Genomic DNA, 17,847 nt, shown 5'->3' with positions numbered 1-17,847 from the left:
AATGTGAGATAAAAAGATGAGTATTCACTTTGGATCATAAAAAGAACTTGGACATTTTCAAATAATTACATATTATGAAGCCAATTTTGGAATTTTTACAGGAATAAAGATCCAATTGAATAGCAAGTACAGAGGATTCATAATGACAGGATGCTGCGCTACCAGAGGACGACTGAATACACAACTGCTTGAGTCCATGCCACGAGGTCTAAAATGTGAAAGGATGGTGCTCGTAAACAATGTTGTTTTCCAGTATTCATTGAGGAACTTTTGTCTGACTATTTTAGGCTAAGCCATCACTAGAAATTTAGGATTTCATGCGTAGAAATTTAAAAGATAAAAAAGACGGAACTTCACATAAATATCATTTATTATTTTAGAATAATACAAAAAACATGTAAATATTTCACATGCAGAATAAGACACGTTTAGTTGACGCCAGTCTCTTCTGTAATGAAGCTCCTAAGAACAGCGACATTAGAGTACACACCGGGGTAACCTTGCTCGGCACATCCCACACCCCAGGATACAATGCCGGCTTGTTTTCCGTTGACAACGAGAGGACCGCCTGAATCTCCTTGGCAGGAATCTTTTCCTCCTTGTTGCTCAGCGGCGCAGATCATGGTGTCAGTGATGCCACCGTAACTACTATAATCCTGATTGCATTCAGCACGAGACACGATGGGCAGAGAGACCACCTGCAGTTGAGATGGAAGTGATCCGCCTGAAGATGTGGTTCCCCAGCCAGTGACCGTTGCAATTTCTCCAGCAGAAGGCTCTGAAGTAGCTAGGCTTATAGGTTGCACTCCGTTTCCGTAGCTGAAGGGCGTGGATACCTGAACACCATTAGTAAGAGAATCAACATGGCTGGTTATTAAATAAGAGATGTATAGCTATATTTAAAACGTTATCATATATGCGTCAAGAGAATCTAACATGTTCATTATATTGCATTCTTCTTATAGTAAGTACATGTTTTAAAAAGATTAAATTGAATTAATTTCAAATGGGAAGTTTTAAATTTTCTGTACATTCTGTAATTCTCATTTGTCATGAACGAGAGAGATTATTGTAAAGTACATTATAAATAATTTCTATGAACTAACAAAGTTGAAAACCATTGATTATTTTTTATACCATAATTATACCAGATTTTTGTAAAATTATCTCATCAGGAAGAGAACTGCGTTAGTCTTTTGTAAATCTACTTAACATCGCATTTTTGTGGAACAAAGTTACTTTCAGGCACTAAAACTAATAAAAATAAGCAAAAGTATTATATTAATTATTAATCATAAAAGTGACTGCGATATGAGAATTATCTCTGACATCATTTATATGGATATCAAATTTTGTCCTTCTTTCAAAACCATATTATTTCTGTATTCATAAATGTACATGTAGTTGGTTTGTATGCCTTCATGACAATATAAATCCGAGAGTGAGAAATATCGATCTGAAGGAGTTACGATAATTTACATGAATTAAGGATGGAGCGTGTGAAATGCACAGCCAGTAAGAATCGAAGTTCTGTTGGAAAGAGTGGATGAATAAAGAATGATGCTAAAAGTGATCAGAAAGAAGAAAAGGAATTGGCTGGGTCACTGGTTGAATGCTGGGTTTGCAATGAAAGACCTGCCCTTAGGCAGAACACTATGAATGAATACCTTTGTAATGAGAAAGGCATATTCGTGATTCTCCTCTCGCACAATACACATCATTAGTGTAATCAACATTTAGTGTATACGAAATTTTATCGCTACAATATTTGATTTTAAAAATTGTTGGCATAGAAGATGATGAAAGAACAGCCAAATGTAATTGCTTACGTCAATTTGTACTGTGATTCTGAAACGCAAAAGTAAAACCTAGTCATAAAATATAATCAAGCAATGTATTCAGACTACCGTAAAGAAGTTAAGAAATGTAGGCAGATTGAAACTTGAGAAAAACGAAAAAATTGCAAACAAAATCCAAATAGGTTCTATTTCATATTTATCTCAATGACATGAACTAAAGTCCGGCGCTATACCTCGGACCGACCCAGCCGTCTGTCGTTAGATTCATGGAGTGAGTGGATACTTATGTCTTCCCTGCTGTGGCACTGCATCACACTGACTACATAGTCAGGGAGGTCTAGTGAGAGATTTTAGTGTGGACGTGTAATTGGATACAAAAGGCGGAGGTAAATCAAGACAAGCACCTTACTCATCTAATTTTATGAAAATCTTACATATCCAGATATATTTCAGAAAGGAACATTTGTATATCATATTAGAAAATTGTATTTTAGAAAGCGTCATTTGAATTTCATTTTAGTCAGTTTTATTTCAGAAAGTATAAATTGCATCTGTCTTAGATAATTTCATTTCGGAAAGCGTTAATTGCATTTCAGCTTCATCAACTATAAACCAGAATATGATAATTAATTTCAGAAATTGTCATTTTTATATTTACCAAATCGTAAATTGAATTTCAGAAAATAAGAAATGTATTTCAGATTATTTTATCGTAAAATTGGAAACAAACCACGTGATTTTCCTGTATTTTGTAATTGAAGGGGCGAGAATGAGATAGCCCGAAGCCACATTAAAAAAATCGTTTTTTGTGCAAGTTCATTTTTTACACGTATGGGGAAACTGCTGTTAAAATATTATAAAAATTACTCAACAAATGAGGTAAGTATACGCTGAAGAAATTGTGATACCACACCTAACAGCATTGAACTCTAAATATTTAATACGTATTCCTGTAAAAGTTTGTCTGTGTGGCTTAGGACTATATCATTCTCACACCCTTCAATTATGTTATACATATAAGTGAAATGGAATTTCGAGATAATTATGAAATATGTCATGTCTATAATAAAAAAAAAACTGTAATAAGAGTTTCTCTTGTCCACACCTGTGGAGTAACGGTTAGCGCATCTAGCCGCGAAACCAGGTGGCCCGGGTTCGATTCCCGGTCGCGGCAAGTTATCTGGTTGAGGTTCTTTCCGGGGTTTTCCCTCAACCCAATATGAGCAAATGCTGGGTAATTTTCGGTGTTGGACCCCGGACTCATTTCACCAGCATTATCACCTTCATCTCATTGAGACGCTAAATAACCTAAACTGTTGATAAAGCGTCGTAAAATAACCTACTATATAAAAAAAAGAGTTTCCCTTAGTTGAAAGGGAAGATGATGCTGAGGAAGCAATTTGTCCGATTTGTGGAAATGTTAATGTTAACAGGGAAGCAGTAAGTAGGAGAAGGCAATACTAATTGAAATTATAATTATATTCCAAAAAATTAACCTCTAATATCTGCTGAAATTACGGGATTGTCATCGATCAAGAGACACACCTTGGTGATATCTTCAACATTGTGTAGATCTTGAAAATTTCTAATTATGGACTCGTACTCTCTGAATATGCAATTTATTCTTTTTGAAATGGAAATGACTCTTTCTGAAACTTAATTAAATACAACTGACGCTTTGTGTAGTTAAATTAAGTAATTTTAAATACAAATGAAATTGAACTGACCAATTTTGAAAAAAAAAATCTGGAAAAAGTGTAAATTATTGAAATAACATTAATGTCATTACTTATTTTTCCTTTTCTTTTGCGAAAAAATAAATTAAAAAATCATGTATTCGAAGTAAAAGTTGATTCTAATACATACCCTTGCGACGGCCACATCACTGTCAAGAGTGTAGTAATCAAAGGCTGGGTTTTCAATCAGCTGCGAAGCTCGATGCAGAGAACCACCACTTCCTCTGATACTACTTCCTGCGCGGAACTGCACATTGTTAGCACTTATTCTGTGAAACAAAGATATCATAGTTCAATTTGTGTAAATGAAATCGGGATGTTGCAAACGTTCTTGTCAACATCTTTACGAATTTCATACGAAACAGCGTGTTTCGGCGAAGAATAAATGTCCTCCGACAAATAATCCAACAATATTTTTATCCTTCTTATCTTTTTGGGCCAGTAGTTAAAATATTTAGGAATAATCTATATGAATATATAATATGTTGTTTAATCAACTGTCCGAAGACAGGTTTGAACCAAATAAGTGACACAAATAAGATATCATTAATGAAGCAACTAAGCCAGGAGATAATGTGGTAGTGTGATCATATCCTTTCCCCTTTCATTGCATACATGACCGACTAGCAACTTATTGATTATATATAGAATTAATTCAACATAGGTGCTTGACAAAATAATTATTTTCTTACCATTATAAAGGCCTACACTGTATGTGCATCTCTATCAGATTTGCAACTCACCCATCAACGCAATGGGCTGCAGTTAAAACCCAGTTCTCGCTGATGATAGAAGCACCGCACCTGTGGCTTCCGTTGTACTCGAAAGACAGCTGCAAATATGAGCACAGAGTAATTATTCCAGGATCATAATATAAGTTATTCACAAAATCTTTCATCTTCAACTCGGTTGATTAATATTTTTAACAAAGAAACTAAGGCACACAATTACAAAAACTAAGCCAAACAAGTGACTTGTTCCTCTCCAATAATTCTGTTTTACAATTATTGCTCTTATGAAAATGGGACCGAAGATCTTCAGTGTCAAAGGAAGTAACAGATAATTTGTTGTGGTATCTTGAGCTATCTATTATTTTCACATACTGCATATGATGAAATCAGTGAAGTTCACATTCCTTCAAGTAATGTTAGTATGTTTACGTTTCTAGAGCTTCTTACGGAAACTATTCTTTGTCATGACTGAAATTTACAATATTACTATGGTTTCTAACGAATATAATAATTTCATATGCACTTATATTTAAGTAAAAAGTAATATATATATACAGTAATAGATTTAGTTATTTATATGACTGAAGTACTCTGGAATATAACTAGTATAACAGAGAATGGAAAGGAAATTCGACAGCAATGGAAGGTAATTGTTAAAAATTCTACTGCTTATTCACGGAACTTCAACAAGGGAAAGTAAAGCTCAAAATATTAATTTTATCTTAATTTTAAACAATTATTTATTCCAAATTATTGGGTATCTATGGCCCATTCCATTTTATTCCCATTAGGTTAATAAACTACCGTAATTTTACAGATTCGCAAATAACGAAACTTAATAATCAAGGCAATACAGGCTGCAAAAGATAATACAAGACATACACACGATGGAGGAACCCATCCAGTCCTTGCCTGACGAAAGAGAAACCCTATTTCCTTTACGGGAATCAAATTCGAATCCACTTGACTTTTAGTTATACTACAGGGGAGGAATGTGATGTCATATAAACTATTATTTTACCTGGTAAGGATAGTTTGCGATGTCAGCATCCGAACCTCCAACGATTCGACCGTCCAAACGGGGTCGTCTGATCCTGGGGGCAGCTCCTGAAAAGTATATATTGGTCTGTATCTTCTTTCATGTTCTGAAGATGGTGATTAAATATGATTCAATCGTACAAAATGTTTTGATTTCCAGCTATCCACAATCGTTACAGATTCTGAGGTAGCGTACTTCTTTTTAACATAATCTGAAGGTGAATATATTTGAGTGGAATATCTTTTCTTCAGAAATGTAATATTTTCGAGGGGTAACTCAAGATTTGTCACTCTACCTCCTCCTGTATCATATGTCTATGTACCTACATAATATTTAGTAATCACATTGTCGTAATTCTAATCCTAAATGAGCATTATACTTATCTTTTTGCCACCATCCTCGTAATATTTGCGCTTCAATCACTATCGTGTATTAATCTAAAATTAGCAGGTATAGAAATTATTAATTATATGTTTTAAACTTATTCTCATTGTGTTTTTAACTATATAATAATAATAATAATAATAATAATAATAATAATAATAATAATAATAATATATTATTATGTCCATAATTTTACTATAAATTAATAGTGAACAACTAATACAAAAGCTTAATGGAATTAGTAAAACTGGGATATTACTCATGATGTTAAGAGATAAATTAGAAATAAAATTGTTATTAAATAACGTATACATGTTTTATATGGAATTATGGGAATTAAATCAACAATTCAGAATCGCTATCTAGCATATATTTTTCATTAAAAACTAACGCTGTCAGATTTACTCCATTTTATCCTAATGATAAACAGACACAGAAAAATGGTGTCACACTCATCAGCTGACAGTTGTTGCTCAGTCAGTGCATTATTGTGCTTTTTACAGATTTCAAAAGACTTGTTTATTAGTTGAAAGCAGGTGTTTCATTAAATAGATTATGATTAGTTTGAAGAAACGATCTTTATCGTTTCATTTCGCTGCAGAGTTGTGCAACAAAAATTTAAGTTGAAACCTGTTAAAAGCGACTAACCCTTCTGCAAAATTACAGCATAACAGCTTGAAATGAATAGTCCTAAGGAAGTATATTTGTTACATTTATAGAGCATATTTGTGAAATGCATTAACTCGATAATGTTGAGTACGAATAAAATCCCTCCAGTAGTTCAGAAGAATAACTCTACTCAAACTCACGGACAGACAGACAAACGGCATGCTAAAATGCTGTAATCGGACATAATGGATGTTTCAAATTGTCATTTAACTAAAGGTCTTGAAATTTTATTTTGAAATAATAACAGTAAGTTATACATAGTACAATAAATAAGAGATTTTATACTAAATGGTCACATAATTAGACATAGAAGAACTAAAATCTCTTGAAAAACATACAATTTCAAATTCTTAGTAAGGAATTCTTTACGTATTTCTTGATACCAATCGAAAGACATGATCAAAATCAATTACTTTCTCAATAAATTTGAAATTATTTATGTGTGTTATGTATATGTTAAGTGAACTAATTTCAACTAATATAACGCTACGCTACAAATACTCACCCAAGCTGCAGGCCACAAGGGAAGCAATAATCAGAAATCGAAGCATGTCTACTGCAGATCACTGAAGCATGTCTGTATTGAAATCACTCTCTGTTTTATACTAAATCGTGACAGAAATTGGTATCATTGTGTTCGTTATCAGCATCGTTTTTATGATTTCGTACTTTCCAAGTTTTTAAAGATAATACAGAGCACTATTATTCGATAAGAAGTTCAAATATGCTTATATAAATGTTATTATCTTTAAGGGTCAAACATTAATAAGGGTAGAATATTTTGTTGTCTTGAACTTTGGTTTTTTATAATGTTTTAACTAAATCGTAACATAATCATTTTCTTTATTCTCCTTTCGTTTCTCCTCTGGATTATCTTAAAGCTCCAAGTGTCGAAACCAATTCCTTTTCAATGCCTATTTTTCCTATTTGTTAGATGGTTTTTTAACTCATTTTTTTGTATATTGTTTATGTATTGTTTTTTTCAGTTACGTTATTAAAAGTTTTAATTATCTTCCCTAAATTCTCCCTATATTTCATCCTGTTATTCTCTTTTTTTTTTCTCCAAAACCGATCTACAATTCATATTACATTTGCCTGTACTATACTTTATATTTCTCTTCCTCCCGTCCAATAGTAAGAGCTCTTCAATGTAGCTTATGTAGTGCTGTCACCATTTTCTAACACCTTAATTTTACTTTACTATCCTTGAAGGTTTTTTTTTCATTATAGGCCTAAACCTAGTATTATATATATCAGCTCATTTTGAATTTCGTCCTTTACTACCAGGTTTCCTTTTTTACACTGAGTACCACTGGGGTCATATTGACCCCAAGTAATTTACACGATATATATCGGTAGTAATGCAATTGTTTTAATGAATTGGCATAAAACATACATGTCTACCTTGACAACAGAACAGCTATGTACATAAACATTTTTACACTTTTACATTTTACACTTTGTCTTCCTTCCGCCTTCATCTTATACGTCCTTACATTTGAAACAAAGCAACTCGGAATGTTGTTTACAGACGAAAGATGAACATTTTATGCACTTTTCTGGATGCTTTCTATCAACAGAACGTTCACATAGGTGGCATCGTCCACGTTTTGCCCCACTTTGCACTTGTGCTGAAAGAGGAGGAGGAGGAGGAGGAGGAGGAGAAACTTTGGTGCGCTGACTTCTGTTCTTCTGTACTAAAGATGTTCCCAGCCCAAGAAGAAATTCTCTTTTTCTGTAGTTGTTTTTTTTCTTCCAGTCAGGATTTAACTCCAACCAAATTATGAATGCATTGAGCGCACTAATATCCAAAATATTATAAAAAATAACCATGGGTCACCTCTTGTCATACGTTTTGTAGTGTATGTCCTGACTAATTTGTCCATTGTGTCTACACCTGACATTTGTTGCGTTATAGTCTATTATCATAATAGGTTTTTCTTTTTCATCTTCAGCTATTTCCTCTTTGAAATGCATAGTGCTCAGTAAAGTCACTGCCTTACCCTTTTTTGGGCAATAGGAAACTATCGTAGTGGATTCCTGGAATCCGAAGAGATTTCCCCCCCCCCACATAAAAACCCTATTTTATATAAGTATATTAGGGTTAAAGATTTCCTACCCTTTGCTACGACAAATTCTGCGGGTAGTTCACGGCAATTCTTTCTTATTGTTCCTAACAGAGTCATCTGTTTTCTTTCTAATTCCTTTGCCAGGTTCAAACTTGTGAAGAAAAAATCTGTTGTGATGTTTCTACTACTCGGGAATAAATTTTGAGTTAAGTCCAATATTACTCTTTTTCCCTGATTCGATTCTGTAGGCTGGTCTTCGCCCCTTTCTGTGTACACTTCCAGGTTTGTGACATAGTAATTAGTGCTGTCACAAGCAGCCCATACTTTGATTCCATATTTTCCGGGTTTTGAGGGAATATGCTGCTGAAAAGGACACATGCCCCTAAAAGTTACCAGTTGTTCATCAACTGTAATATTCTCATGTGGTTCATACGCATCATGTCATGTGCTTACCCACTGCTCAAATACGTACCTTATAGGAGGCAATTTATCAAGGCTACGATTCTGTCGCCTCTTTGAGCGTCATCGAACCGAAGACAGCGTGATATTTCCGTAAAAAGGTTCCTAGCCATACGGTTATTGAAAATAGGTCAGCCATGCTCTGTGTTCCATAATTTCACTATGTCCCCATTGGGACCTTTGTACACTCCTGCAAGTATAAGCAGGCCAAGTAAGCACTCAAATTTTTCTCTATCAAGATCTACCCATTTGTTACCGAAAGTAATGTTACCTTCTTTGTTGGTCCACTTCAAAATGTTCTGCAAAATGCTGGGCTTCATAAATAATTCAAAAGCTGACTGCACAGTGTTTACATTCCTCAGACTATGTCGCGTTGGACCTGGATGCAATCTAACAGGATATTTATTGCATATTTAGTTTCCATTTCTGGCCCTGAAAACAACAGAATTACTATTTCAGATATTTATTAGTGATTAGTGATTATCTATTATCAGCCGGCTGCTGGCCTCACGTTCACATGCCTAAGCAGAGGTGGACGATCATCTAACCAGAGGTATCTTGTGGTTAGCACGATCAACCCCCAGCCGTTATAGCTGGTTTGCGATACCGGATTATCGCTATCTATCATAGCTCCCCAAGTACATCACGATGGTGGGTGGGCACTGGTCCCATACACTGGACGAAATTTCATGAGAAAATTTCTTCCCCCATGAGGCCTCGAACCAGCGCGCATTCTGTAACGCTAGTCCTACGCAGGATGCCTTAGACCACGACGCTACGGCGCGGAACATCTATTAGGCCTATTATTGCTGCTGTTTTTTGTTGTAAAAACAATCGGTAGGAGAAATATACTTAATTGAAAACATTCAAATTTGAGATGTTAGAAACTTCAGAAATAGTAGTTTGTAAATCTCCATCATCATCGTCAACATCATCATCAAAATTGCCAGCCGACTGACAGTCTTCGGTTACAATAGCATCAATCTCTCCATCGTCATCAGATTTTCCTTCATTACATTCATTTTTCTCATTATATTCCTCTTCATTATCTTCTTCATTCCCAATTACGCCTGTTTTTGAATTAGTCAATTTTTTTGTACTCATCATGTGTGTTCTTTATAACAGATGCTCAAAGTAACGGTCAGAATTTCTACTTTCATAATGTTACATTCAAAGAAAAAAGCCAATTTTTAATGGGGTCATATAGACCACAATGGTACTCAGTGAAGAAACCATGAATATTTTTTAATGTGTTGAAAATATAAAAATTAATGAAACATCATTGGATACAGTTGACTCAAAGGGATAAAGTCATAAATTTTGAAAATTATAGCTTGAAAAACGGCGGAGATTTTTCTTTCAAATGTGCTATTGGGGCCATATTGACCCCAGTGGTACTAGGAGGGTTAAAGTTTCTGTCTTGTACTACATTATTGTATAACTGGATAATAATTGGCAGTACATAAATTTTATAAACAATTCAAATTGCAATTGAAACATTTTAAGGTGTAAAATAATTACTCTTCTTTCAATAGATAATTTAAATAACGTAATACATTATAATACTGTATTTATTTCACCGATTTTTTATATAGTTTTTCCTTTCTATTTAAAATGAAATGTAATTTCTGAATTTATTTTCGTAGTCACTAACTAAAGAATCTGCGAAAGAGAATTAAAATTTTGTATAGACTGGAATAGATAATTGTTCTTACCACTCTGTAGTGGTTTTATGCGTCCTTTCTAGTATTTATTACGTCCGCTGGCATCTCTTCAGCGATTTTCAGTGGCCTCATTTTTTTATTCAAAAGTAAAAAATTGCTCTCAAAATTACAAAGTTCACTTATGGGAAATATAAATTCAACCGCTGAGCTAACAATGTTAGTCTACTGGACCTGAGTTGAATATGACTGACATCGCTAGGGATTCCGAAACAATGGATAGTTTTATCAATTTTTTTCATGCATTGTGATCACCTCTGTAGGTATGATGTACGATGGACATTGAGAATTAGTACCCCCAACGGAGGTTCATTGTTACCCGTGATGGCATTGCGTGGGAGGGATGATCGTCAGTGTCGTAGCACGTGTAATAATTAATATCAATTACAATGCTGCAGCTTGTATTGCGGGTAATTGCGCTCATTATTCACTATGGCCGTGACGATGAAGAGCCGTGCTTGTTGCTTTGGGCTACTGTGATGCTGGATATCATCTTTTGTTGTGCCACGTACGTAATATGCATTAGCATTAAGCTTGTGTCACCAACTGCAAGTTTACAAATGATAGCTTTCTCTGAATTTCAGAAAGGTCAAGTGAATAAAATCTAGCAAATGCTTTTACTAGTACATTTTAGGCAAAAGCTACTAATATCAGTGAATAACATCTAAGATAATGCTTTTGCTAAATAGAAAGATCTAGCTGTACTAGTAAAAGCTAAATTTTCCAGCATATACTAGAAAAAGTGTGAATAAAATCAAGCATTGTCTTGATTTTATTAGCAATTGCTTAAAAAATTTTAAGTGTGGGTCAACCCAGACTTAAAGATTTCAGTCTTTTTCTAAACTCTCACCTGAGATGGCGGGATTTATGCAGTTGAGGTCTCCCAAGTTCTACAGGAAACGAGTAAGGACCAGGGAAGAAGACTTCTGCGATTTCTACAGGTTTAGTGAGGAGAATGTGGAATGGATTGCTAATTATTTTCTTGGTGCGACGAATGAATCCAGAGGTGGTGCCTTGTCTTCCAAGCAACGGATGGAAATCTTTCTTCGCTTTGTAAGTGACCCTGGATTTCAGGCAGGCATTGGAAAGGACATTGGAGTGCATAGGACGACTGTCTGCAAAACGGTGAGTTTTGTACTTGGCAAAATTATGGATAAGTCTCACTGATGGATTAAATTTCCTAGAGGTAATAATGAACTCAATACTGCCAGATTAGAATGGGCAGAAAGGTATCAATTTCCCAGCGCCATAGGAGTCATAGATTATACTCATGTCCACATTGTGAAGCCGTCACATAACGGGGATGAGTATATAAACAGAAAGGGCGAGGCTACTATCAATGTGCAAGCTACCTGTAATGCTAAGGAGCAATTTACAAGTATAGATGCACAATGGCCGGGATCAGTCCACGATAATAGAATTCTGAACGCTCTGATATCTACCGTGCAATGAACAACCAGGAGGTTTATGTACTTCTTGGTGACAGTGGTTACGGAATAACTCCCTGGCTCATGACACCATACAGACGACCCAACACTCCTCAAGAAATAGCCTACAACAACTTGTTTACAAAAGAGCGAGTAATAATCGAGAGGTGCTTTGGGCAACTAAAAAGATTTCCTATCCTAAATCATGTGAGAGTTAAACTGGATAAGGTACCTGCTATAACAATTAGTTGTGCCGTACTTCATAACATAGCCAAATACTTGAGGGATCCCAACCACTTTGAAGGAGATGAAGGAAATCAGGAGATTGATGAATTTGAAGATGATCTTGAAGAAGGAAATTTGAGACGTCTGGAGCAAAGGAAGAGAAATGACATAAAGGAGGTTATTTATAATATAAGACTTTAGTTGTATTTTAATTCAAACTTATGAAAATTACATTGTTTTTACAATCATTAATTTAAATGCAAGAGATGTTTTCATTCTGTGACCATTCACAAAATTGTGTAAGTTAAGTCATTACTCTCACTGTTACTTAGCCTATCGTTTCTTAATCTCTCTAATATTAACACCTCTTTTTCTTTTTGAATTTTTGTCAGCTGTATTTGTTCCAATAAAAGAAGTCTTTGTAATTCACTAGTCGTCAAATTCTTCGTTTCCTCAGTTTCCGTCAGAAACAACTTGGGCTTTTTTTTAGGTGGCGATAGTGGGGAAAATTCCGAAGTAACTTGGAGTGCCTCAGAGCAGTTACCAACAGTTAGGGCTCCTAAAATGAAAAAAAAAAATGGAAACTTTCATATTTTTAACATCTCATACTTTTTTGATGTATCTAAGTAAATATAATTATTTTGACCCACCTGGAATTTTACTGAAGACAGGGTTTTGATCCGAAGTCAGTAAATCTAGAAGCTCTTTTTCCCATGGCTTTAGGACGATTTTCTTATTACCTGTCGCTGTTTTGTCCGTTTTCTTTTTTACCTCTGCTTTCATATTCTGGACTTTCTTCTTTAATTGCTTCTCTGAAGTAGACTTCCGTAGTTCTTGCTGATATTCATTCACCATCTCTCCCCAAGCATTTTCTTTTTTACCTTTGATCATAGGAATCTGTGATTTATTAAAGATCACAGGATGCTTGCTCAAAATAGTCACGAGCCTTGCTCGGGAATCGCTTCCACAATCATCAGGATACTCACTTTCGGAAGAAGACATTTCTAAAACTACAAACCTGAACTAACACAGAGTCGAACTAAATAAATATTAATGAAAACATCTGAATTAACCCAACACAGAGTCAAACTAAAGAAAACAGATGTTAATTAAAGTAATTTCAACAATCGATAATGGTATTGTCGTCAATACATGCCACACTGCGAATACAGGTGTCTAGCCAGCAAAAGCTGAGATTTTCCAACACTTTCTACCTAGCATTAGCAAAAGATTTTTCACTCAATGTTAAGCTAATGCTAATGCTAGTACTGAATGCTACATAGCAATTGCTTTTGCTAATACTTAATTCTAACAGCTAATGCTTACTTTTTACTCACTTGGCGATCCTAGGAAGGAAAGTGCTTGCGATATACATTTCATGTTAAGCCCTATATCATACGTTCTTTTTACATAATTTAATATTTTAGACTAATTTTTATTATTTTCAGTTTCCATTTGTATATTCAGTTGCTTTTTATGTCATATTCTTTCTGTCACTCGTTATTACTGTAGATTAATTGCATCGATGTATAATTTTTCTAGTAGTTATATTGCATTTCTCGTGGTGTGAAAGAGAAGGCCTGATGGCCTTAACTCCACCAGAGTAAATAAATAAATGAATAAGTAAATAGAATAAATAAATGAATAAATAAATAAATAAATAAATAAATAAAATATTTGTTTCTTTTCCGATTCAAGGTGGTGAAATTACAAGGATGATATAGACTATATCTTAAGCACGTTGTCCTTGCTAAAGGAAGCAAAGATGATTAACCCTAGGATGCATGGCGGGGGTCTTTGAGGCCTTTCATCAATTTAATTACTCTCTTAAAAGTGTTAAAATATTATGAAATTGCACCAAACTTCATGTAATCTTCTAAAATATATCTAAGAACATGTTGTATGATCATTTAAGGAGATACATTTAGACAAACTGTTTAAAATTAAGTTTTGTGAATGGAACACGTATAATGCACAATGGGGACCTCTCAAGCCTGTCCTGCTTTATTCATTATAGAGCCGTACAATTTTATATTTTACTGCTAATATGTGACTGTTGACACTTCTGACATTTGAGCCTCAGTGGCAATTGTTGCAACTTTTTAATTAGTAAGCATTTTTGGATTTAACTTTGGCAGAATAAGCTGGTGTTCTCAGAACTGTGAAATATAAGTATTTTTATTACCCTAATTATGTTTTTGTCTTACTAACAGAAATCATGTCCACCGCTGTGGTCTCGTACTAACGTGTTTGCTCCCGAATCCAGCGGGCCGGGATTCGATTCCCCGCTTGAGAAGAGTTGCCTGAGTGACGTTTTTCGCGGTTTTTCCTCACTTATATGGATGAATATGAGGTAACTTTATCAGACGTATGGAACTCCACTCATTCTCGCCACTTCCTTTCTGCCCTCACCATCCTTTTCTTATAAATCCGGTTGTCTTTCTTGGTCTTCAGATCACGCTCTCGACCGGCCTCCGTGGATATCTCAAAGCAAGGTAATTGGTGACCCAGCAACGGAATCTAGTCTGCTCCCGACGGGACGGGTGGCATACACCTCAGACCGTTTGAGGGGGGAAATGTGGTGGGGGGTGTTGGGGTGGAATGGTACACGGACTTAGAGGAATGATGGGACTGGGTGTTAGGGTTAGGTCGGTTCGGCATGCGTGCGGTCGTTAGCCTACAACTCATCCCAGGGACGCACAACAGTGCATAGGGATGTTCCACTCCCGGCTTCATAGAAAGAAAAAATATATAAACCATGCAATGTTTATTCTTACTTCTATTTACACATTTATTTATAAATTCAGAAAGTTTTATTCTTTTGTATAGAGTATGGAATCAACTAGTGGTTCTCAAGAAAGGCGATGTAGGCCTACTGGAAGTACTACAATAAACACAGATAATTCTAATTCTTCAATCGCAAATTCTGAATAGTTGGATGAATCTAGCGAAGCTTTAGAGAATGAAGCTGGATACAGGCCTATGTAAGATAGTTCAGAATGCGTAGTATGTTATAGCTGGCATTCGTAACTGGATTCCGCTGCTTATCGTAGCTCCCGAAGTGCATCACAATGCTGGGTGGGCATCGGTCCAATACACTGGCTGAAATTTCATGAGAAAATTTCTTCCCTCATGAGAAATCGTACCAGCGCGCATTTCGTAAAGCGAGTCCTAGGCAGGATGCCTTAGACCACGACACCCCGGCGCAGGAGCACATTCTACAAAAGAATTATAATTTCAGAACTTGTGCATACAGAGAAACTTTTATCATACTTAGATACTAAAAACATATACATGGTGAATAATTATTCAATTATAGCACTGTATTGATTAACTAATTGAATAAGAATACCACAACATTGAAACTGAACTTAAAAGATAAGAATATCCATTGAATTTATAAAGGGGGCCACAAAGGCCCCAATTATGCATTGATGTAAGTCCGAACAGCCATGCATCCTAGGGTTAACCGTAATATAAATATTTACGGAATGTAAAAAGAATCCTTTCCCATCTCAGGATTTTCGTGGTTTTCCTAAGGTGTTATAAACTTGATGGCATACTTACTTCCTTACTGGCTTTTAAGGAATCTGGAGGTTTATTGCCGCCCTCACATAAGCCCGCCATTGGTTCCTATCCTGAGCAAGATTAATCCAGTCTCCACCATCATATCCCACCTCCCTCAAATCCATTTTAATATTATCTTCCCATCTACGTCTCGGCCTCCCCAAAGGTATTTTTCCCACCGGCCTCCCAACTAACACTCTATATGCATTTATGGATTCGCCCATACGTGCTACATGCCCTCCCCATCTCAAACGTCTGGATTTAATGTTCCTAAATATGTCAGGTGAAGAATACAATGCGTGCAGTTCTGCATTGTGTAACTTTCTCCATTCTCCTGTAACTTCATCCCTCTTAGCCCCAAATATTTTCCTAAGCACCTTATGCTCAAACACCCTTAACCTATGTTCCTCTCTCAAAGTGAGAGTCCAAGTTTCACAACCATAAAGAACAACTGATAATATAACTCTTTTATAAATTCTAACTTTCAGATTTTTTGACAGCAGACTGGATGATAAAAGTTTCTCACCCGAATAATAACAGGCATTTCCCATATTTATTCTGTGTTTAATTTCCTCCCGAGTATCATTTATATTTGTTACTGTTACGCCCAGGTATTTGAATGTTTAAACTTGATGGCATGAACTCTGAAAATAAGGGTCACAAAATTACAAACTCTCAAATAAGACATTTATATCGTTTCAAAATTGCAAGCTTTCCCTTCTTATGAATCTTTAAATTTAACACAATTTTTCTGCGAATCCCACTTTATCAGTAACAAGGAAACCTTCACATGTGTCATGTTGAGGTTCTTTTCCAAACATTGCACACTCCAAGGTCTTGTTAAGAAAATACATATAACAAAAAATAAGCCCATTACCTACACTGCTAGACCCTTCTTTTGGAGGTAACTTCACAGGTAGAAGCAAGTTGATTGCCTCACACTAGACAGATACACCAGCGCTTCGTCTGCCATGAGGTTAAGTTACACCGCAACAATAGCAGGAAGTAGGGATAGAGCTGTATCGCTGAGCTGTATATTGAAGATCATTCCGATATTAAACTGTATTTAAAAACTTTTGTCACACTCATCATTTTAAATTTATAAAATAAATATTATTAAAATGAAACGAGATGATAATTTGATGTAGTAGATAGGTAATAGACATTCATTAGATGACTGCATTTACACAGTAATACGAATGTCCATAAATATACGATAATTTAGAATACGAAACTAAATAATCGAAACAATTATTTATTTATGTACGGTAACAGTAACGTATTTAAATTGTATTTTGTGTGAAATAGTATAGAATAGTATACTCTGTTATAATAATAGTGGAATAAAATTTAAAATATGCTCCTGCTGCAACAGCTGACCATGTATTTCCGAAACTTAGCTAGCTACTTGCAATGGATTTACATTAACTCTACAAATTAGAAATTGGATAGACATAGACAGATTAACTACTGGTTTATAAAATCTTCTAGAGTTTTTAAGTTTTTTTCTGAATATTCTTTTAACACTTAAATATCATTTATTAACTGTCCAACTTCTTTACTTTGTTAAAATTTATGAATTTACCTGGCTACTAGTTTCGAAGTGTTGTTCTCCTTGTCCATTGCGTAGTAGAGATCCTGAGCTATGTTTTGGTTTCCTGTTGTGGTGGGGTGTTCACTAGAACAATATAACATTTATGAACAAACAAAAACACACCCACATCACATCCTGAACACTCAACTCAATTTCAAAACACACACCCTTTTCGACACAATTATCAACACATCCCACCACAATAGGAATAGTGGTGGTGGTGGTGGTGGTTGTAGTGGTGGTGATGGCGGTGTCAGTCTTTTGACGTGTCTGAGATATTTGTTCAAAATCACCTCATTAACTTCTAATTGGAATTATGCATTACTTTTCAAAAACCTTGTACAATTATTTATATTTAAATTAATTTCATAACACCTCCCTAGCCATCGGCGAATCCTCGGTCTCATCTCGCCAAATACAATCTCGC

The 17,847-nt window shown here is 35.2% G+C and overlaps 1 protein-coding gene across 1 annotated transcript; it reads right to left on the bottom strand.

Annotated features, from left to right (window-relative positions):
• Positions 1-352: 352 nt before the first annotated feature.
• On the bottom strand, positions 353-7,011 carry LOC138698102 (trypsin alpha-like). Its single transcript, XM_069823831.1, has 5 exons — positions 6,864-7,011; positions 5,288-5,373; positions 4,279-4,367; positions 3,666-3,804; positions 353-836 (listed from the first exon to the last, which is right to left on the bottom strand). Exons 1-5 carry the CDS (start codon positions 6,907-6,909, stop codon positions 429-431), a joined length of 768 nt encoding a protein of 255 aa, XP_069679932.1. The 5' UTR covers positions 6,910-7,011; the 3' UTR covers positions 353-428.
• Positions 7,012-17,847: the final 10,836 nt, after the last annotated feature.

This window comes from Periplaneta americana, chromosome 4 (genome assembly GCF_040183065.1).
Source record: "Periplaneta americana isolate PAMFEO1 chromosome 4, P.americana_PAMFEO1_priV1, whole genome shotgun sequence".
NCBI classification, from domain to species: Eukaryota; Metazoa; Arthropoda; class Insecta; order Blattodea; family Blattidae; genus Periplaneta; species Periplaneta americana.
Note: the sequence above shows the minus strand (reverse complement) of the source record. Positions and strands in the feature narration are given on the sequence as shown.

What these genes read in the sequence shown, in the direction of transcription:
- LOC138698102 (XM_069823831.1), bottom strand. Translation starts at nt 6,909, where the DNA reads ATGCTTCGATTTCTGATTATTGCTTCCCTTGTGGCCTGCAGCTTGG. An exon ending in CCTTGTGGCCTGCAGCTTGG is followed by an intron (nt 5,374 to 6,863) that starts GTGAGTATTTGT and finishes TATACTTTTCAG; the next exon opens with GAGCTGCCCCCAGGATCAGA. An exon ending in TCGCAAACTATCCTTACCAG is followed by an intron (nt 4,368 to 5,287) that starts GTAAAATAATAG and finishes TCATATTTGCAG; the next exon opens with CTGTCTTTCGAGTACAACGG.